This window comes from Talpa occidentalis, unplaced genomic scaffold (assembly GCF_014898055.3).
Source record: "Talpa occidentalis isolate TD23 unplaced genomic scaffold, MPIMG_talOcc4v2.1, whole genome shotgun sequence".
Taxonomy (NCBI): Eukaryota; Metazoa; Chordata; class Mammalia; order Eulipotyphla; family Talpidae; genus Talpa; species Talpa occidentalis.
Window position 1 is genome coordinate 115,357,764 of NW_026555331.1, and position 24,334 is coordinate 115,382,097.

General features: G+C 35.1%; 1 protein-coding gene across 4 annotated transcripts in view; it reads left to right on the top strand.

Annotated features, from left to right (window-relative positions):
- Positions 1–24,334, top strand: part of SEMA3E (semaphorin 3E) — a 391,299-nt gene that overhangs the window by 293,434 nt on the left and 73,531 nt on the right. For all 4 annotated transcript variants that reach the window (XM_054692488.1, XM_037510801.2, XM_054692490.1 and 1 more), the window contains 2 exons: positions 11,920–11,979; positions 15,179–15,298. In XM_054692488.1, the coding sequence (XP_054548463.1) occupies positions 11,920–11,979; positions 15,179–15,298 (180 nt within the window). The remainder of the gene's footprint in view (positions 1–11,919; positions 11,980–15,178; positions 15,299–24,334) is intronic.

Genomic DNA, 24,334 nt, shown 5'->3' on the forward strand with positions numbered 1-24,334 from the left:
TACAAATTTTATAAATGCTACCACACATCATTTGACTTCTCTATCTGACTTATTTCTAGCTACCATTTCATTTAGCATAATGCTCTCAAGGGTCATTCAAGTGGTTGCAAATAGCAGGATTTCCATATATCTCATGGATAAATGATAACCCTTTTTACATGTATGCCACATCTTCTTTAGTCATTCATCAATTGTTTCTATAACTTGGCTACTGTGAATAACCCTGCAATGACTATGAGAATGCAGATATCTGTTTGAGATTTTGTTTTTATTTCCTTTAAACATAAATTGAGCAGTGGGTTTGTTGGATCATATGGTCGTTTTATTTATTTATTTCCCCCCCCCAAAGATTTATTTATTTATTTATACAAGCACTGGGTACAGTCAGTAGCGCGGAGGGTGAGGGAATTCACCAGAGCCAGAGGGGAGAGCAGAGCAGGCAGACTGATGAAATACACTGCTGAGGGGAGCAGCAGGCAGCAGGAGAGGTCTGCACGCCATGTGGGACCCTCGCTGGCGGCCGGGGATGGAACTGGCCCTGCAGAGGCTGCAGGCAGCTTCGCAACCCAGCGCTCAACCGCTGTGCCACTGGGGAGGCCCTGGTCATTTTATTTTTAATTTTTTTTATGAAGCTCCACATTTTCTGTAGTGACCCTACCAATTTATATTCTCACCAACAGTGCACAGGGATTCTGTTTTCTCCACAGCTTTGTCAACTTTTGACTTGTTGATACTAATCATTCTGACAGGTGTGAAGTAATATTTTATTGTGGTTTTGATTCTCATTTCCCTGAAATTGGTGATATGAAGCACCTTTGTTTGCCCTTTAATACCTGCTTGTCCTTATACATGCTCTTTCCCTAGAATATCTTTCAAATGTGCCTCTCTCCCTCCTCCCATCTTGTTCCTGTCCCCTGGCCCCCGCCCCCTCAACTCCTCCTCACCTTCAGTTATTTCCTTCCTCCTCTAAACTTGATTTGGAGAAGGTTTACCTAGCCCTTCCTTATCCTGTGGTGTCATATTGATTCTCATATTATATTAAAATTTAGTTTACTTGCCAGTCTACTTTGTAAGGTAACTTGTTAAAAGTAGATACTGGGACCTCCCTCGTGGCGCAAGGGATTAAGCCCAGCACTATGAAGCAATTCGCAGCCTCTGCAGCATGAATTCGATCCCCCGCCAGCTAGGGAGAAACCCACATGGTGAGGCAGACCTCTCCTGTCTCGCCCACTGCTCCCCTCAGCAGTGTACTTTGGTCAATCTGCCTGTTCTGTTCCCCACTCTGTCTCTGGTGAATTCTCTCACCCCTGTCTCCCCCCACACATACCTCTGGCCCCAGCAGTGTGCTAAATAAATCTTTAAAAAAAAAAAAAAAAGAGTAGGTAGTAAGTTGTATTTGTCTTTGAAGATGTAAGCACCTAAAGCATGTAGACTCTGAAGGCATGAAGGTGTTTCTGTTGCAAATGCAAACATTATCTGATAAGTCTGTTTTCTTCAGTGTTTGCCCTCTTGTAAATCCCATTTACTATTGTCAGAACCACTTTCAATCCATTATTCTATAATTACTTTTAGGTTTATTTTGTCTGCCTTGTATTCTCCCCTTCCCTAACCATCTATCCTCTTTCCCAATGGTAAACAGGGTAAGAATCTTATTTGACATTGTCTCAGTTTTTATTTTGTTGCCTTGTCATACAAAATGTTTGGGTTCAAATAGAGGAAACTGTAGTCTGGGTGAAAAAAAATTAAAGCATCTTGTGACTTTTTGATTATAAATTGACAATATCAAGACACTAATAACAGGGCCTCCCTGGTGGCACATGGGATTAAGCACAGCACTGTGACATTATCCTCAGCCTCTGTAGCACCAGTTTGATCCCAGCTAGAGAGATACCCACATGGTGCAGCAGACCTCTCCTGACTCGTCCGCTGCTCCCCTCAGCAGTGTGTATCAGTAGATCCACCTGTTCTGTTCCCCATTCTGTCTCTGGTGAATCCTCTCACCCGCCCCACCTCTGGCCTGTACAAGAACCCCAGTTCTTGTATGCATAAATAAATAAATCTAAAAAATAAAGACATTAATATAGACAGAGACTTGAAAAGGGAAAACACAAAACATTGTGTGTGCACTATTCTTTTGGTTTCCTATAACTAAAACCTGCAACTGTATCTTTCTCTTTTTGAAAGCATTTGTTGATGATTAAGCACCAAGTCTTTAAATTGGAATAGTGACCTGTAACCACAGGAATTTAGAGCTAGTCATGTTAAAATTGATTTTTGTTTTTCATCTGTTAAAATGTTCCTCTTTAAATTCTCTTTCATTTACTACTTAAGTTTAAATTACAGCTTTGTGCTGAGGGAGAACTTTCAGTCTATATAACTGATAAAGGAGCACTTTTTTCTCTCACACCCTCCACATACAATTTATACCTTCTATAAATAAATATTCTATAATATTATACCTTCTATAAATATTCTATATATTATACCTTCTATAAATATTCTGTAATATTAAGATGTGGTCAGAGAGATGAAGACAGTTTATTTTGTTATAATTAGATTCTCTGGCTAACAGTTATATATTCAGCAAAATTAAATATTATTTTTACATGAATACTAATTTAAATGCCAGTCCTTGGTATAATTTAATTGTATTTAGATCTGAGAGGATTTGAATAGATGCATGCAAAATTAATTTAAGTATTTTTAGAGTTAAATGAGTAATTCATAGAAAACTCTGAAAATGTTAGGTATATTTAAAAATATGCCCAAGAAGGAGGAAAAATAAATAACTAAGATATGCTGGTATTTTGTTGGCATGTAAGAGCCAACCCAGTATTTCTACAATTATTCATCAATTTGAAAATCCTTATAGAATGGATTAAAAAAACTTTCTCGTAACTTTAAAACATTTATATTGTATAATTGTGTTTTAGATTGATAAGTAATGATAATAATGTTAATTAGTAAACCAGAAGAAGTAACTACCAAAAAATTCTCTAGATAGGGTCAAGATAAAAATTTTTCATGTAGTACCTAGAATTACTGTATTACATAAGAACAATGTATTTACTTATTCATATTTATCACATTTATTTATATTTATTTAAAAAAAAAGCTTTACCATGGAAATTTGTTTGTATTTATTTATTGGTAGAAAGTTTGCCTGATTCTGATTCTTTCTAATCAATGTTACATTTTCAGTACAGCTAATCAACAGTTTTTTTTTTTAAATTTGACAAAAATAACCAACATATTCACTTTATTTGTGCTTTATTTTAGATATTATAAGACCTTTTGAAAAATAGTAGAGTGTAATAGCAAATAACACATATTCTATAGTGAGATTGCTTGGTCTAGGAACCAGGTATCTCCAACTGTTGAAGGGGAAAAGAAGAAACATTTTGCCCACTCCAAAGGTGTGGCCATACTCATGCACAAAGGCAGAGAGAGAGAAGAAAGGATTTCAAATAACAGACTCCTGATCATATTCCAAAAATCATCTATGCCCTTGTGGGCAAATGCCCAGCCAAACAGGCATGGCACAGAGCCAGGCAGGTTGTGCCTGAAAAGCTTATCAGGAGTCAAGTCACCTCACACTGGGGGAGCCTTAAGAAAAAGATGGAAGTGGCGACTTGAACTTCACAATATACCATCTAATTCTCCATGGGCTGCCATCATCCTGCCCACCTACCAAAGCATTGAAGAGTAGCCTCTCCATGTGTTTCTCCTTACATTCTGTTCCACCTTAAATAGATATGTAAGCTTTGCTCTTTCCTTCATCCCACTTCCCCTATTTAGTTAGTCAGCTTCATAGCATACTGGCAGTTGCGATCCAAAGTGTCTGAAATGATGGCAGCATGGAAGTAGGGGTGCAGAAAATGACACCCATTTCTGTGGCCACAGCCAGTCTGTAACACCATCACTAGAAGCTGAGTGATCTTGGGAAACTTAAGCCTTATCTCTAATTCTGTTTTCTTACTCATAAGAGAAAGATAATCTTAGTACTTACCAAACAACTTTTGTGAGAGAATCAGTTGAGCTGTTGTTCTAGAACAGTGCCTAAAGGTAGTATCATCTAAATACTTACTTTCATGTTTATTATTTAAACTAGATGGAGAATCAGCATAGGATTTTAATGCTCTGCCATTTTTAAATGAGATATAAGAGCACTATATATTTTTAAGGGCTGTTAAACCAAGTTCTATGAAACATGTAGGAAGATAACAAAATTATACAGAAATGAATAAAACAATACCTTCCTTAAATTATTTATAATGTAATAGAGAATATACATGCATATACGTACATCAAAAATAACACAATTTGAATGGCTATATAAGAAATTTCCAAATAATATGCTAAGAACGTACATAAAAGCAGGGAGTGGGGCTTCCCAGAGGAAATACAATTTAAACTGATTCTAAATAATAGTTGAAATTTTTATTCACACTGATTGGTAATGGGAATAGAGTAAGGGAAAGGAAGAAGAGAAATTTCAGAGTAGTTTGGAATAATGACTAATATCCTTGCTGAATTAGGGGAGGTGGGGGCATATGGGCAGCAACAGGATACAAAGTAAGAATTAAGGATGGAAATGTGGTTGAAAGCGATCATGAAGAAGATTGACTGCTATGCTGTTGAAACTTAATCTTCAGGCAGTGAAACAGTCAGTGGGGGATTCTGAATATGTGCATAACATAATTTTAATGGTAGTTTAGTGATTACTTTAGCAGCAGCATGTTGGATAAATGGAAGGAAGAGGAGACTAGGGCTGTGAAGCCAGGAAGTAACAGTTAGAATGAAAAACCTCAGAACCTATACTCTTTCCACTACACATCATTACAAAGCATGTTACTGCTTTGGTGCGACCTTCATGTCTCCCAAATTGGTCTTCTGTGTGCTGTTAGTTCTGCCTTGTGTTATGAGGCATTTCTTTCCTTTTGCTTCTTATTCCCATTTCATTTTTGCACTCCAGTTTGCTAATGGCTAGAACTAGTGTAATTGGTAGTTATTGGAGAAAGTAGTGGAAACAACCACAGACTAGTATAAGAGATAACTGTAACCCACTTGTTTATAGCATAGACTGAGAGCCCCAAGAGGCTTCAGTATTCAGCTACAGATAAGAGATTCACTTGTCTATGTTCAATCTATAGCCCCTTGCAATCTTTATACAATTGAGAATTACTAAGACTTCTTGAAAAACAAATTAAAATTATTCTCTGGAAAGTAACATTACTGGTTTAAGGTATACAGTTTTTTTTTTCTTTATTATATGAAGAAATTAAAATGGGTATGTTTATTTAGGCTATTTTAATGAGACTTTATAGAATATTCCATATTGAGTAATACATTTTCAGTTTAATAAATTTTAATACATAATTTTTCTCTAAGATTCTAAATTTCCAAATTGTTTCCTAAAACTATTTTAAGCTAAAATTATACCACTTAATTTGATACCAGGGATATGACTGTGGTAGAAAAGTATAAATAGAGTTATATATCTATGGATGTCAAGTATATAGATATCTGCACATATGTAAATATATTTTCCCTGTGTATTCAACTTTAATACATCAAAGGAGATAAAAAATTAAATTTAATTTTTTGAGTGACAAGAGGCATTAAATATAATTTGCATATAAGTGGCAGATGTTTTTTCACATAAATGGTAGCAGTTGAGAAAATTTCATTCGTTAGAAAGGTCAGTAATATGCATGCAGTTATAACATTATTCTAGTTCAAATGCTTCAGAATCTAAACATTTAAAGTGCAAATCTTTTCTATAGTTCAAAAGATTGTAATTCTGGCATAGTAACTACCTGAATGACAGTCATTATAATTAAATGTAAAGACATAAATACTAAGAAAGATAGTGTGTTATCAGGTTAAAGGCTACCATTTATTAACCATTAGGACTCTTTTAATGCATTATATTCAAAACATATTTTCTTGCTTTAAATGATATTTGTAGGCCATAATTAAATTACACATTGATGGATATTTTTTGCTATACATAGATATAAACTGTAAAAAGAAAAACTAAAATAGAAAACATTTTTCATTAGAATAAGAATTAGGAAAAGAATATTAGATGAAGCTATAATAGTGCTTTAGACACTTCACTGTATTTTATTAAAAGAGACAGATTGGATTGTTCTGTTTTTTTAAATAAAAAAAATAATCTTTTTATATAAATTATTTCTTTTTTGTTTATTTGTTTTTACTCCCTTCAATCTGAGTGTTATAACATCTTGTAACAATAAGATGTTAAGTCTTAAGTTCCGTTATAATTATGAGACTCAGTAGGGAGTCCAGAAAATGTGTTTTGTAATATAATTTTTATTTTGTTTTTCTACTTTGAGGTATGCAAGTATAGTAAATGGCCTGCTAATTTGCATTGCAACAATTAAATTATATTGTGGGAGTATTGTGATATGTATTTAACCTTTTGCTTTTAATGCCTTTTTTGGTACACATATTTGAAAATAGCATTACACCCTGTTGTTTAACTGCCTTTAAAAATGTTTTGTGCAGAACAAATAGCTTAATTTTATGGGTTTTTGTTGATGCTTAACCCTAGAGCAGAGCCAAAAGACACACTGACTGCCAAAAACCAAATGAAAATTATTTCCTTTACTATCTTGGCAGATGATTTGTATATGATGGCTTTATAATAACTTTCCATTTCCAGTGAGGTCTTTTTCAGTGAGATATTTTCTCACCTAAGCGTGAGTATTTAATATAGCTCTAAACCCGTTATATTTTGTTAAAAACAACAACAATAAAACTTTTTATATGTATATATATAAAAAATAAAAATACTTTCCTTTGAAGAGCTTCCATATGTTGAACTTTACAATGGAGATTGTTCATAATTTAATATTCTTCCATTTTTCCTTCCATATACCTAGAGTAATCTGACTAAGATCCTTTCTTCTGCCCTTAGAAATTCTTTCTCTCTCAGAGATTATTGCTAACATCCTACAGGATTTCTTTCCTAGTTAACCTGAAAACTCTTACTTATCTTATTCATTAGATACAGGTTACAGAATTTTCATGTGAATGGTCTTATCTCTTATCTTTGCTGTAAGCTCCTTTAGTAGATTGACTTTACAAGGAATGTAATAAAGACTTGTTGACTGATACAAGTCAGTCAACAGACATTGAGTAAGCAGTGACTGTGTTTAAGACATTGTGGCAGGTAGGCATTGATAGGGACACAGCCATAATCCACAGCCTTGCCCTCTATAACTTATAGTCTCATGAGGAAGTTATAGTTAAGTACACAAACCATTACTGTCCCAGGTTGAGAAAGTAAGAAGAGCATCAAAGAAGAAATATTATCTGTTGAAAAAGATATCATGAAAGGTTTTTTTGTGAAATTGTTAGGTGTGCCTGCAAGAATTATTTTTCATTCCTTGAACAATTGACATCCTTAGGTTTGCTGCTAGAAACAAGGCATATTATGACAATGCTAGAAAAGTTTTTATCTTCAACATCACATAATACATAATCTTTTGTTTGTGTCCAGCACTGCCAAGTGTGTGAAATTTCACCTTGCATTCAAGACAAGGTGTATAGATGCTGTGACAGTTTTATAAATGTCAGAGACATCAGACTTCTGGGTCAGAGACAAAGGACTCTGTTACTCACAGCACAGCAGGTTATATGAGCTTAATGTTTCCCTTAGAGTCATTGCTCCCTGAGGTCACAATGCAGGTGACACACAACAGCCAGGTAGATGCTGCAGACACAAAGAATTATGTGTTACATGTGATTAAATTCAAACATAGAAAACTCCAACCTTATAAAGGGTCTGCAAGCAAACCTGTACAACCTTTGCCCAAAGGGGAAATTATCTCCATTATCCTGTTCAGAACATCAGTCTTCCATTTGCCTTTGAGGGAGACTCTTTATTATCTCCTAAAGCTATTTGAAATGATAGAATGAAACAAAAGCTATCATAGATATGTACAAATGCTATAGAGAATTGTCCCCTCCACACCCAAACAGTATTTTCAAATTGTCCCGAAATAATCATTATAAAACAATGATTTAAAGGAGTAATATGTTGAGGCTGTTTTACTGGTCTATATGCTACTTCAGCATTAAAAAGCTGAACTTGATATATTTTTCAAAAGAATTATTGAGTTACTAACACTGAAATTGTGGAAATACAGTTTTAGAAAGTTGTCATTTTACATAATGAAGAAAAATGAGTAAGAAGGAATGCTAATATTCTAAGAGCCCTGCATCTCATAAGTTAAATGTGTTAAGAATTATTATTCTGAATTACAGATGAGGTGTTCTCTAATTTATTCATAGCAATAAGGAATGAAAATCCTTCCAGTTCTAGATGACGCTAAAATGAATTTGTGTTTTGTTACATATATAAAAATTCATATTTATTCACATATACACACACACATGTTGTATCATATCCTTTTGAATAATTATGTATCCACAGTCAAATCACAATTCCAAAACCAAGCAGAATCTCAAGTTAGAATGGATTTTATAAATCTGAGAAACTCAATCCCTTGGTATAAAGATTTTTTTTTCAAAATAATGGATTAGTGAGTTTATCAATTCTACATGTCACTTCCAAGATCCTTACTCTCTCGTGTTGTTGTTAGTGATTGTCTTCAGGCGGATGTAAGGCTGCCACCAAACCTGACGATGTAATTTTACACTCTCTTTCCTGAATCATGCAGGATTCACTGATAGAGTGATTCATTGTGATAACCAGGAACATTGACTCTAAGGTTTTATGTGTGTATATTTGGCTTTTTAGTTGACTTTCCTTTATATCCCTTCTTTTTCCCTTTGTTTTTTTCTGTGTCACAACAACAAAAAAAAACCTCATGTTTTTCATTCGAAACTTTAAAAACAAGTGTGTTTTTTTAACTGTATGTTTTGTTGTCTTGTGTCTTAGAATAAATCATTATATTTAGTCATTTGTTTTTTTTGAACTGAATTATATTTAGAAATAAGCTTTTGGGGACTGAAAATTCATAGTAAAATAGGATTTTGTCCAATGTTAATCTATTGTTTATTTGCATCCAATTCTACTTTCTGTTTACTTGGCTTTAATCTTTACTAAGAATGATTGGCATCAATATATGTACTGTATTTTGTTTTAAGCCATGAAAAAAATTAAAAAATAAAATTTTAAATACAGTGCTATGACAGCAAAAGAATACCTGATAAAGAATATTGTAAGAACATTTTTTGAGACCCATTAACCTAAAAAGAACATCAAAATAATATTTTATACCTATAATTCAAACCATAGAGTGATTACTAATATGATAATAATTTTAATCATATAAAGATCATCATAATAAAATGTTCTTATCACTACTTTTATGAATTCCCATATTACTAATGTATAAGGAATGGGTTTGTCTATATAATGTATGAGTTAAGTGATAAGCCTTTTCTATTCTAGCACACAAATTTTATAGTGCACAACTTACAAAAAAAATCACTTCAATCTTGATCGTATTTGGGATTCAAGCATATATATCAGATTTCAAAACCAAAAATGCCTGCAGAGGCCAGTGAGGTTAAAGAAAAGTCTAAAGCAAATCAGAGTTCCTGTCCCATTGAAAGAAGATGTCAAGCTTCCAATTTCAGAGGAACGTTGTTATAAATGAATGTATGCCTATTGTTTGTCTTCTGATTTTTCTAGCAAAATCAGAAATCTGTGTTTTTATGCAAATTTATCATTTTTGAATGTTGGCCACTACTTTAAATATAGCTAAATAATGTGCATGCTAAATTAGAAACAAAGAAACTTACAATGAGTAATATCTACTTTTTTTTTTTTGAGTAACATCTACTTTTGACTTACAAACCTGAATGTGTTTTTAGGCTAGCAGAATGAGATCGTGGCAGAGGAAGGGAAGGCAAAGATCAAGGAGAGATCATAGGGATCCTAAGGGAACAAATTAGCATAGATCAGAAAAGGGTCTCATATTGGCTTAGTCCTAGCAATGTTGTCTAATGGCAATAGACAATCCCACTGGGTAGTAAAAAGCTATCCCTGAAACCTTCTCAATCCAGGACCTGAAGACTGCTTTGCATTCTGAAAAGGATGCTATTTGTAGGAAAAGGGTATTTTTAGAAATATTAATATCTTGAGAGGACCAGGCTACTCTGCTGAGAAACTTCTACTTCTTCACTAAATTGTTAATTTGAGAATAGGAGTTGATTGGCTAAAAAAAAAAAAAGAAAAGAACCATAGACATGTCTTTGGGGTAGCCTGAAAGGCATGGAAGAGGGAATATCTTAGGTGTTCTATACACAGACCTGTGCATCTAGAGGCAAGATGAAGGACTTTGAGATCAATGAAGGAAAAAAAAAAATATGCTCTAGTAGAGCCCATGTCCCTCAAAATAGAATCCATTATCACCTAACTAGCAGAGTCCATGAAAGATGATACTTTAGCATTAGAAGGTGCTTTATGGAAATCTGAGAGAGGCACAGAAATGGGACAGGTCGAGCTTCCTCGGTCTGGTGTGGGAGGGCATTGATCACCGAATGTAGGGTTAAACTATTAAGTAGGTATCGTAAAGTCCTCAGGCAGAGAAAACATTTGGAAATTTATCAGTTGCTACAGTTACTCAAATGGATAACATTCTGCATCCTCCCCCATCCATAAACTGCGTTCCTGGGTAATGCTATGCCTTTGAGATAGTGTGGTAAAGAGTAAATAAAATATTGAATCTAAGATGTTTAGTAAAAAATTAGCAACAACAGACTGTGTGCATAGGACTTTGTATAGGAATCTTCAAAACTCAGTTCTTATTGAAAAAAGGTGAGAAAAGTTTTATATAAGCTAAAAAATAGCATTTACATACAATTTTTCATTTGAACAAAACACAATAATATACATATGATAAAAATATAGGAATATTAGCCAAAAAGAACCAAATCTCAGTTGACAATGATTGCCTTCTAGAGTGACACAAGTAGAACGTGAAGGGGATGAGGGAAGGAAATAAATAAATAATTAAAATAAAAGCGAGACCTTTCAAAACCAATGGTAATAATGAGCTATAAATTACAATAGTAGTGTAATCATCTCAAACCTTTGCACATGAATTTACAAGGCAAAAGAAGGAAAATTTAAATAAAGTTCTTACCACACTCTCTAACACATTGGTATGATTAGTTGTGTAATTTAAGAAGAAAGAACAGAAGCAGTCTAAGGGAAAAAATGTTGGAGAAATCAATTTCTTTCATTAAAAAAAAATATACTTCTCAGTCAGGAATTTGTAAAATCAATACTAACTACTTACTGTTATCTGCCTGTGGCTCCAGCAAAATATTATGTATTATTGGAGATGAAAAAGAAGTATTTGATAAATTCTCTTTGTGGAAGAAAACCAAGAAATATGAAATGTAATGAGTTATTTCTGAAATTCAATGGGAAACTGATAGAGTTTAAAATGTTTCAAAAATTAAAGTCTCATGTGGTATTTTAGATGATACATCACAAATAAGAGCTTGTAGTAATTCATTCTTTCATCTTTTCATGCAGCAAATATTATTGAAACCACCATACACCCATCTCCAGGAGGAGCATGATTTAGAGGGCCAGACAGTCAGGTTTAGAAGAAAGACTGGCTTCTAGAAGGGCAGCAGGTTAGCTGCAGGACAGGGCTGGTTGAAAAGTGGGCAGTTTCTGAAGGCTGAGCCTTAAAAGATTTTTTAAAAACTGTGTTGAGTATGAAGTAAAAGCTTAAAGATAAGTGTCTTAATTGTGCACATAATGATGTAAATAAGGTAGTCTTTATCTTCTCCAAAAATAGAACAAAAACATGTATTGAATTGCAGAAAAAATAAAATGTTTTTTCAATGTGGTTTATTTTTATATGCACTGATATAATAGCACATTATCTTTTATTTCAGATACACTGGCCGAGTACAACACTAAAAATAGAAGAATGTATAATGAAAGGAAAAGACACAGTAAGTTTTGTTCATGATAAATTAAATCTTGAATTATAGTGCTGGTCAATCACAATGGACTAAAATCCCTAACTTTTCATTTGTTCTTATAAAGTATATAACAGTTAATTTCAGGAAGAAAAGAAGTGTGTTCATATATATATATATATTATTGAAAATGTGTGTGTGTGTATATATATATACACACACACACATTTTCAATGTAGTGTTAAAGGGAGCTGAGGTGCTATGCAGATCTTGATTTTTATTTTGTTTTATTGTATCTTAACTCAGATTTCTAAATCCCTTGCAGTGATGCTTATGTTCTCGTATTTGGGAGAAAAATAATTACAAGTAATTTTTCCATTTGAGGAAAAGCTAAATACATTCTTTATGAGATTTCATTTTGCTTTGTTTAGTAAATGAGAGACAAATGAAGCAACAAAAGGAGGAAATCAAAAAATATGAAAGAAGGCAAGGACAATAAGCATTCTTTACCTATTCCATGATGTTTTCAGGATCTCTCCTATTTACAGAATCAACACACCAGTACTCCCTGCAGTGAGTGAGTGGGAAAGGTGGTGCAGCAGCACCTAATGTGCTAGCAGTAGCTGACCACTGACACATACATGTCCTGGGAGGAAGGCATGTATATTTCCTTTTGATATTTACCTTATTCTTTTTTTTTCTAGTAAGAAAAAAATCCCATGTAAAAGATTAACATACATTATGAACCAACTCCTGATTCTCAGTAGCAACTGGGTCACAGCCAAGGAATGAGTCAAGACATTCTTGCTGACTTATTCCACAGCATGATGCTGACTAATGAGCACACTTAGGCTGTGTCAATCTAAGCCCAACAGAGACAAAATATGGTCTAATTGACTCATTCAAAATGTGGCAGTGTTTCAAGAGATGAAATCTTAGAGAATAGGATATTTTTTCCATACCTGAATGATTAGCTTTTCCAATCACATGGGCTTGCCACGGAATAAAATGCTCCATGAATGAGAAACTGAGGAAATTTCATATATCTGTGTGCCCTGGGTAATCAGTTCAGTATTTCATTCCTCATTCTTACCAAGGGAATGCTATAATCTGAATCATTTAAAGGGAGATGGTTCTGCTGGCTTTTTGATCCTAATGCTGTCATATGAAGACTTTAAAAGTCACCATCTGTCCTTATAAAACATCACGTTTACTGATAATTGCACGGATTGTTATCAAAGTAATATTGAGCATTAAAGATTAATATTTCTCATGATTTTTATTAAATGAACTGGCAATACCTAATTTGCCAAGAAGGTGTTTGCTAAAATAATTTAGACAAATTGATTTGATGAAATTTTTAAACTTTTTTTAATTCAGCATACGATCAAACTCACCTAGTGATTAATGCATTAAAACTTTGTTAAACATGCAAATTATATTACGTACTTTGTTTGATTAACTGGAGAATACAAACATGCATAAAGACTGTCTCCAAAAGCTTTCAGTTGAATGCCAATATAGGCAAACTAGAGCTCCTAGGACAAAGGTGGCGTGCCAACTGTAGTGGCAGGATGGCACAGAGCAGGATCTCTATGATCCGGGTAGACTGGTAAAGGAGAGTCCTGGATCCCTTGGTGGCTTTTTCAGGCTTTTATTGAGCTTATACCAGGTACATGGCAGGGAGGGATGCCAGGGGCCAGGAGACTGGCAGGCCTCCCAGCCCCGGGTGAATCTTTACTCTTTCTGGGCTCTCTGGCCTTCTCTCCTGGGCTCTGCTTCTCTGCTTCTCTCTTCCTGCTCAGCTGGTTCTGCTCTCGTTCTCCTGTTCTGCTGGCGTCCCCACGACACCGCCCTTAGAAGCCCAGTCTCAGCCCAGATATGCCCACCTATGCATGCCCACACCCTAGTCCAGGTGCCTGCCATCAAGCATGCATGTAGGACCGCAAGGATCCATCATTAATGCTAATGGTGGGAGAGCGGAAAAGCCTGATGATTTTTCATTTACCTTACAACAACTTATTTTTGTGTCATAAAGTTTTACTGGAACACAGCCACACACATTCATTTTGCATTGTCTATGGCTGTTTCCATGTGAAAGCTGCAAAGGTAAGCAGTTGCAACAGAGCTCAGTTGGCATATCAACCTAAATACATTTGCTCTTTGGGTTTTTGTAGGAAAAGTTTGCTAATCTCTGGACTGTAATCTTACAATAATAGGTTTTAAATATGGTTTTTATTGGTATATTTCTATTTCAATAAGAGCTCTCTATGAAAATGCCTTATGTGAATCTGTGAATTTGAAAATATGACTTGCCTAGGCATCAAATATTTTCAATGCTTGAAAGTCTGCATGTGTAAATTCAACTTTCACTAATTACTAGTTTTCTGATATGCTGATTGTTTGTGTGCACTTATGCAGGGTAAGATAAAAAGCATCAGGCTTTTCTGCCCTCCCACCATTAGGATAGATGAGGGAATCCTGTGGTCCCGAATGCATGCCTGATGGCGGCACCTGGAATAGGGTGTGGGCATAGGTAGATGGGATTCACCTGGGCTAAGACTGGGTTTTTAAGGGCGGCATCACGGGGACGCCAGTAGAAGCTGGGAAAGAAGCTGAGAGAAGAAAAAGAGAAGCAGAGAAAACGCCAGAGAGCCCAGATAGAGTGAGGATTTGCTGGGGGCTGGGAGGCCTGCCAGCCTCCCGGCCCCCCAGCACCCCTACCTGCCATGTACCTGGTAAATCCCAATAAAAACCTGCAAAAGCCACTGAGGGCTCCAGGACTCTGACTCCTCCCTTACCCCATCTGCTGGATCAGAAAACCTGCACTCTGTCCATTCTGCCCCTACAACTTGAAAAACAGCAGTGTTGAGAATAACTTAATTACTTGGAAGAATATATTGCAATGCAAATTTTTATGCTTGAATAAGTTTCTGAAGATTTCTTTTTTAGTTCATTAATCCTATACTAGAACATATGAAAAAATGATCAACTCTTATGAAATATAATTCATATATCACTGTTAAATATAATGTAATGTAATATAATGCTAAATATAATGTAATATAATGCTAATCTCTTCTACTTATTGTTCCTTGTCCTCTTTTCATTTATCCCTTTAGTGAAGGGGACATTTAAACATGAAATTTCTAAGTTTTGGAAAAACAAAAAAGGGCTAAACATTTTTATTACACTGATCAATTTCTATTTTTTTTTTTTCTCCTTGCCTTAGAGTGAATGTGCAAATTATGTCCGGGTTTTGCATCACTATAACAGGACACACCTTCTGATCTGTGGGACTGGAGCTTTTGACCCACATTGTGCCTTCATCAGAGTTGGATACCATTTGGAGGTAAAACAATTTCATTCATCATGATCAAAAAGAGTAATGCTAAAAAGAACTATGTCTTAATAGAGGAGTTGTAGCATTTGCTCCAATCTACAGAAAGTTTGCTTGAGTCAGAGAAATGATCTCTATGGGTCTTTAAAACTTTTGTCTAGTACAGAATTATGAGCCAATTAATTTTTATCCATTTATTTACTGAACGCTTTCATTTATTTAAGTTGTCCACTTAAAAATATTTCTTAATATCAAACTGTATTTTCACATAAATTTTTATTATAACCACCAACCTAGAACATCTATATGAATACACAGACACACACACATGCATGTTTATATAAATAAAATTACAACATACATTATTTTAAAAGGGATATGCCAAGACTTGTTGATTCTGTAATTACTCTTTTTCTGAGCTGTGGGAGGAGGAGGAGAAGGTGGAATTGGTGGTAGGTGCCAATTGTAAACTGCTTTAAGTTAATATTAGTAGGTGAAAGCTATGCCTCTCTTCTCCCAAGGCACCATCACTAGGTGATAATGTATAATGAAAGCAAATCTCAACTGAATTCTGCCACATGATATTTACTAGCAAGCAGTCTTGAAAATCAGTTACGTGTATAACCTGTTTCAACAAGCTGGGTAAACTTCCAACTCTTATATTAGGCACATTTTCAAACACCTTACATCACAGTTTCACTCTGAAGCACATTAAACAATATTCTGATGTCAGGATCTGTTATTTTTTTGTTTCTTTTCATTTCATCAGCAGGCCAGTCCTACATTAAGATGATCACAGACAAAGCAAACTTCCAGATAATCTGCAGTTAATTAGCTAGATTCTCTTAATTTTTATTCCACCACTTATGAAAGGGCAGCAGTCACTATAAAATATTTTCAGCCAACACATACAAAAAGTAGCATTCACTTTGCTAGTGAAAAATTATTTCTCATATTTCTTGTACTAGTTAATACCCAGGTGCAAATATAATTAGCACTATTTAAAGTGCTTACTCTAGCTGCCTCTGGAGAATGCCCCTAATTGAAGTGCTTCAACTGTTAGGCATCCTTATACACAGGATTTTTGATTAGCATATTTCAAATGTTAACTAACCAGTTTAGTTGGAGATTCAAGTTCAGTTGCTTATACAAATACATCATGGTCTATTTACTGAATTATTTTAAATAAATTATGCAGGTGATAAATGGAAGAACTTTAGAGATAAAGAGGGTGAATTGGTTCAGAGCAAAGTCAGAATATTTACATATATACAAATATACAAAGTATTCCTATGTATATACATAGATGCAAAGTCAAAAGTATAAACATCTTGTGGTTCAGATCTATTTGGCAAGGCAGTCTCTCAGTTCTGATTTCTCTGAAAGTTTCATCCTTACCTTTGAAGGATATTTTCCATGGATATAGAATTCTGGGTTAACAGGTTTTTGTTGTTGTTTTCAGTTTTTTTCCAGCATCTCAAAATGCTTTATTCTAATCTCTTTCTGATGTAAATTCAGGTTTCATTCATAATGATGTTATTCTGTAATTATCGTTCAAGATTTTTTTTTTGAAAGATTTTCTCTAGTGTTTTCTGTATGTGTATGTTGTAGTGGTAGAGAGATTAGTATTTATATTTCTTGGAATGCTCAGATTCTTGATTATGGAAGTTTATGTTTTGTATCCAATTAGGCAAATTTTTGGCCATTCTTATCTCAATTATATTTCTGCTGTGTTCCCTTATTCCTCTCCATCAGGGATTGTGTGTGTGTGTGTGTGTGTGTGTGTGTGTTGTTGTTGTTAGACTTTTGGACAGTATCCCACAGTACAATGGTGTAGGGTAAGGAAAAATGTCAGGCTTTTCTGCCCTCCTGCCATCAGGATAGATGATGGATCCTTGAGGTCCTGAATGCATGCCTGATGGCGGGCACCTGGAATAGGGTGTGGGCATAGGTAGATGGGATTCACCTGGGCTAAGACTGTGCTTTTTTAAGGGCGGCGTCACGGGGACGCCAGCCGCAGCAGAAGCCGAGAGAGAAGCAGAGAAGAAGCAGAAGCAGAGAACGCCAGAGAGCCCAGATAGAGTGAGGATTTGCTGGGGGCTGGGAGGCCTGCCAGCCTCCCGGCCCCCCAGCACCCCTGCCTGACATATGCCTGGTGAACCCCAATAAAAGACCTGCAAAAAACCACTGAGGACTCTGACTGCTCCTTTACCCGGTCTGCATGGGATCAGAAAACCTGCACTGTGTCCTTTCCTGCCTTACAAATGGGGTTTTTTCTCTTTTTTTATTTCTGATTGGAAAAATTCTACTGGTTTACTTTTAATTTGTAAGTCTTTCTTCTGAAATCTTCAATATGTTATTATACACACCTCATTAGTGGTCCCTGTAGTTATTGTGCTTCTTAGTTTTAGAACTTTTTTGTATAATTTCCCTTTCTGTAATGAATAGTCCCATATATTTTTACTCGTTATGGTTATATTTTCTTTTTTAAGCCTTTGGACATACTTTTAACAGCAGATTTTAAAATCTCTGTGTGCTAGTTTTAGTATCAACTTAAGTTTGTGTTAACTACTTTTTCTCTTGACTGTGTACCACATTTTCTTGTTTCTTGGCATGTCTAGTAATTCTTATTGTATACCAGTCATTATAGATCATGTGTTTTCAAGATTCTGGATTCTAAGATCTTTTGAAGACAATTGGTTTTATTCTAAACACTTTAACTCAGAACTCTCTTGTGACAGGCAACATCCAAAAATCTGTTGAAATTTCCAGCCGTAGTTTTTTAGGGTCTGCTTGCACATGCAGTTAAGGTGTCAGCCATGGAGCATAAAGGAATATACACACAGCTGTCTCTCTCCCTCGCTGGATATGTCTTCTTTCTTGCTTTTTAGCTGATCTGGAACTTTAAATCTCTGTTCTCTGCTCAGCTAAGCTAGAAAGTCTCTAGTTTCCTGCTGGAGTTTTAGTCAGTCTTCACCACATAAATGAAGGAGTTTCCTCAATTAGAAATAATTTAGTCTTTGCTTAACTGATCTCTAGGTCCTTCAAATAATTGTTTTTTACACGTTTCATTTAGTTTACCATTTTCTGTGGAAAAGTTACTTCAATAAAAACTGCAACTATCAGTGGACAAAGTGGAGCTCCATGTAATTCACCTTCATATACATAATGAATGTCGAATATTTTTCTACCATAATTATCTAAATATCAACTACAATTTGAAACTTTTTTTGGGAAAAATACGTATAAATAAAATGAGAGGAACATATGGCCATATGATAATAAGAGAAGTAAGCAATTTAGTGAAAACTGTATTTGAAGAAGTGATAAAATTTTATCTGAGATATGCAAAATTATAAATTATAGGTAAGGAAAATACTTTGATTAAAAAGCTCAGAGGCATATGCGCACAGGATAATTTTGTTAACATTAGTCTGCTTGGCTGGGGGACAATAGGCGAGAACTCTGAGGAAAATGTATACAGAATTTTTTATGCTAGACATTCTCATTCTGTAGTTATTTCTAAAGACAACTTGGAGACCATGAAGGAGGCCATGAACAGTGTTTGATTGACATGAAATTAGTAATATTTTGGATTTATTCAAGCAGAGAGAGATGAAAGGCAGACAAATTAAAGGAGGCTATAACAAGAGTCTTTGTGAGAGATCATGAGGCTAGTTAACAGTGTTGTTACAATAGCAAGGAAAGGAAGAATAGAACTGATAGGAGAAGGAGCACAGCAGGAAAATTTGTGTAACTTGACATTTTATTGGAGGTTGCTCATGAAAAGGATTAAAAAACAATTCAAATTTTATTTCCTGATGATTGAGAAGGGAGAAAAGGGTTTTAAAAGCAAGAAGGAGCTAGGGAGGCACAGTAGATCTTTGTGAGAACAAAAACTGCTCACTGTTTCTCAGTTTCACTTTTTTAAAATTTCCGTTTACAATCATTTTAAAAAATAGATCTTGGAGTCAGGAGAGAATATTATCAGAGTAGATCAAGTTATTGAAAACTACGGTATTAATGGGTCATGAAGAAGTCTCAATTTCTCTCTCTCTCTCTGTCAATCTCTCTCATTTTTCTTCTCTCCATTACATGAAAATACTTGGAAAGTGCCATTATTTAAGTGACAGTAGAATGTCTGGGGAGTATCAGTGTAAACAGAAACTTAGCAGACAGACAAATACAGGACTAATCAGACTTGTGCAAATCCATAATCACACATATAAGGGGAAAAAAATTAAATGATAGACAACATCATCAATGTGACAGAGGGAGCACTTTTGGGAAAGGAATGAGAAATTAGAATGTAAGGGATTAAAAAATGACTGACTAGTGACAAAATAAAGGGAGTAATACAATCCTTTTCTATCCTGAGCTAAAATTGTTAAGGAAAAGAAGTAGGAGGATGGATAGAAGTTTCCTTTGCTATATGAAAGTAGATCATTCCGATTTGGTATGATAATTTTGGGGTCCGAGAATGCAAAAAAAAAAAAAAAAGGTCCATATAAAGGGTAGTAGCCTTCAGACCCAAAAATAACTTAGCAAATCATACAAAACAGGAACATTCTACTTTCAGATAATGGGAAAACATATACAAAAAGTGTAGGAGTTAGGAGTGTTGAAAGGAGGCTTGTTGTTTTATTTTGTTGAGGATAGTAGAGAAAAAGATAACAATTTATTGAGGATATGACTCCTTACCTTCTTACCTTCATAGAAATAGAGCTAGGTGGGGAATTACTTTGCCATGAGGGGGACTACAGAATATTTCAATGGTGAGTTCTCATTACCAGTTGGCTAGAATGGGTGGCTTTATATGAGAAAGGTTTGAGCTAGAAATATATATATTTTTTAAAGGTTTATTTTATTTATGCAAGAGCTGGGGTATAGGCCAGAGGCATGGGAGGGTGAGAGGATTCACCAGAGACAGAACAGGGAGTAGAACAGGCAGACAGGCCAAAAGCACTGCTGAGGGGAGCAGTGGGCAAGATAGGAGAGGTCTGCTGCACCATGTGGGTAGCTCCCTGGCTGGCCGGGAATTGAACCTGCACTGCAGAGGCTTCAGACAGTTTCACAGCACTCCGGTCAACCCGCTGCACCCCCAGGGAGGCCCTAGAAATATAAATTTAACAATCTCCAGTGTGAAAACTGAAATATTTAGGCATGATAATATTGCATAGACAGAATATTTGAGTAAAATGTAAAATAATTGAATATGGAGCTTCAAAATTGTAGTATTTGAAAGGCTGCTGGAAGAAAGAAAAACCTACAAAGATTAATAAGGAATGACTAAGGAGGCTTGGAGGAAAACAAGGTGAGAAAGCCCAGAAATGAGGGAGTGATCTCAATGTTAGAAGTCTCAGAGTCAAAATGTTGTGAAATGATGAACCTGTGAAATTTGGAAGTATTTATGAGAGGAATCTTAGTTAATTGTGGGTGCAAACAGTGTTTCTTTTGGTGTCAAGAATTCAAGTCTATTTTCTCAGGCCACTATTGTTTCTTCATGTGATTATTTTAATTTTTTTGATGATGTTTAATGTAAATACAAGTACATAGCCTACAATCATATTGTTGGATCATTTCACAAATGAAATATCCTCATGAAATAAACACCCAGATCAGGGCCTCCTTTGTAGCACAAGGGTTAAAGTCTCAGTGTGGTGCAGCATACCTCTTCTGTCTGGCCTACTGCTCCCCTCAGCAGTGTATTTCAGTCAGTCTGCCTGTTCTGCTCCCCACTCTATCTCTGGTGAATCTTCTCACCCTCCCACCCCTGCCCCACACCTCTGGCTTATACCCCAGTTCTTGTATGCTTAAAAAGAAAGAAAGAAGTACCCAGGTCAACTTTTTTTTCTTTTTCTTTTCCTTTTCTTATAAGACATAAACTCTTGACTTTTTGTTGGCCACTTGGAGTTTAGTCTTAATTTTCAAAATAATTTTTCTTTTTATTACAAAATCCTTCCTGAGCACTTTTACCTCATTTTTAAGATTTTCTTATTTTGATTTATGCTTTTTTCTCTATCATTTTCTTATTTTAACTTCTATTAAAATCCTAAGTCACAGTTAATTTTCATCTGTTTTGTGCCATTTCTTTTTAACAAACTTTCATTGTAATGTTATTCTGGTGCTGATTCTTTTCTCTCACGGTAGCATTATACTGAATTCAGCAGGGACCTTTGCTGTTACTCATTTTTATATAAAATTAGTGTTTTTTAACATTGGTTTACACAACACTATATATAATTCAGAGATATAAGTTCATACCCCTTCAGACATGTTAACACACCACACCCATCACCAAGGCACTCAGTCCTCCACCATAGAGCATAAAATATTTCATGAACTTTTACAAAGAAAGCGTGGGTTGGAAAAATTTCTAGCTTCACATTCTAAAATTCACCATTCTCTTTTGGTTTTTGTAGTGTTAAAAATATGTGTGTGTATATATGTATATATGTATAATTATAGTAAATATATATGCCATGAACGCCCTATTTATTTTTTCTTGTTACATCTCCCTGTTTTATCTAATTATTGTTTGTTCCTTGATCCTCTTTATCCCTTTCCTAGATCTTTTGTATTCTACTTCCAGCAATTTCCTTCTAAAGGGACATGATTTTTTTGAGGGTATTTAGAAATTTATCCTTCCCACAGAGTCCCTGCAATCACTTGCATAATGAATCTGCAAAAAATCCTCCCAGTTTCATCTATCTTTGTAAAGTGATGCTACACTATAGTGAGAGCATATTAGAAATTTGAGAGGTGCTTTCTTTCCCTGTTCCACAGAACTTGGTTGCTTCTCTATTTCCTCCTGCGTGATAGTAATATCCTGTGTGAAGTATTGCTCACTGTAATTCATCCTCACCTGCTTATACTTGGAGTATAAGCTTTTAATGGTCACTTTTGTCGGTGGTGTTGCCAATGAACTTTTGATTTTGCATTCCTTGTTGATCCATCTATTTTCTGGGAGAATTTATAGAGAATAGAATATATGCTTTGCTGCTGTCCTCTCAGAAGTCTTAGAGTACCTTTCAACAGCAAAATGCTGTACAAAATTAAGTACTACATAAAGTGCCACAAGTTTATATATCTATGTCTGAATTTACTTTCATTTTCGAAAGTGAAAATTATTTGTTGGATATAGACCAAATAAAAGAGAAAAAGAGCACCACAGTAACCCGTTGTTTTGAATCTAAAGCATGTTTTTCTAGAGAATTGGCCAAGACCTTGAACTCTCACAAAATTAAAATTTCATTCATTGTTTAACAAGCACAATGACTTTAGCTCAATAATATTAGCATGTTACTATTTGTAGTGACTGTCTATGTGCCAAAACAAATTTCTAAAAATTTGGTGATATAAAACAAAATACACTTATTATCTCACAGTTTCTGTGGGGCAGGATTACAGGCAATTTAGCAGGCTCCATTGCTCAAGATCTCCCAAGGCCACAATCAAGTTGTAGCCTGGGCTGCAATCTTTCCGGAACTCAGGGTCATTTTCCAAGTTCTATATTTGTTACAAGAATTAGATCCTTGTGGTTAGACAATTTAAGTTCTCATTGTCTTGTTGTTTATCACCCAGGGTCTGCTCTAGACATGCTATACTCCTAGAAGCAGTCCCTTGTCACTTGGCCTTGTCACAGTCTGGCCTTGCACGTGTTCCAAGTCAGCAAGGGTCTTTCTGTCCAGTTGACTAAGAGGGAATCTAATATTTAACCTAATCCTGGGAATGATTATGTCATCACCATATACATACTATGGTAGTGAGTTCCCACCATACTTGTAGGTCCTGCCCACACCTGTGAATTGTATACAGCATCTACAGATGGGGGTATGGATTTTAGATGCTATTAGCTGTCTTCCTACCGTACTATTATTTACATGTCTTATGTATGAAAAGAAGTCTTTGTAAATATAATTGTCCTAAAAATTTGTATTTGAGGGAGGCAAGGCGAAGTTACAATTTGAAGAGTGAGAAATTGTAACATTCTTTTCTGAACTTTGTGATTCTTCTCTTTGAAGAAACCTGCTTTCCTCCTTACTGGAATCAAGATAAAGGGATGCATTTATGTGCCATCTCTAAAATTTCTCCACCCAAGCATGGGAAAATTTGATTCTCATTGAGGGTATGGCATTTGAATATAGATTGCCATCATATTTCATTAGTGTAGGGTTTATTTTCTCAGTGTATTTTTACTTAAAATCTATTTATAGCAACTTTTATGCCTGTAGATTAAATTAGTCATGCAAATGTGTTTGAGACCAAAGATAATCATGAATGTATGTTTTGATTTTCAGTATATGATTTTGACACCAGTTCTCTTTATAGAAAATAATAACTCAGCTTTGTAAGTTGGGATGTTATGATCTGCAAAACCTAAGGGTTATACATCTACCTCAATCCAGTATAAATTTTCTTTGAAAATATGTTAGAAACTGTATGGATATGACTTTCTTAAAAAGTTAGCCTTAATTTGTACTTCATAGAATGGAAATGATGTATTTATAGTCTCTTGTTAAGTATTTTATAATGTGTCAGTAAGCTATTACTATTTAGATATGACAGGACTCTTGCCTTTTAGAGCCATATATATTACATATTATCCCATGGGTCCTTCAGAGCTTGAATACTTTATTTTCAATAAATATTACAAATATTTATATTGAAATATAAATATTTCAATAAATATTACAAATAAATCTTTTTTTAAAAAAAGATTTATTTATGCATACAAGAGCTGGGGTACAGGCCAGAGATTCTGGGAGATGGGTGAGAGGATTCACCATAGACAGTGGGGAGCAGAACAGGCAGATGAACCGAAGACAACTACTGAGGGTAACAGCGGGTGAAACAGAAGAGGTTTGCTGTGCCATGTGGGTATCTCCCTGGCCAGCCAGGAATCGAACCCTCACTGCAGAGGCTGTGGACAGCTTCACAGCGCTGCACCGAACCTGCTGTGCCACCGGGTAGGCCCTACAAATAGGTTTTTAGACAGTAATACTTCAGTATCCTACAAAGATTAAAATATACATGTTATCAATATAT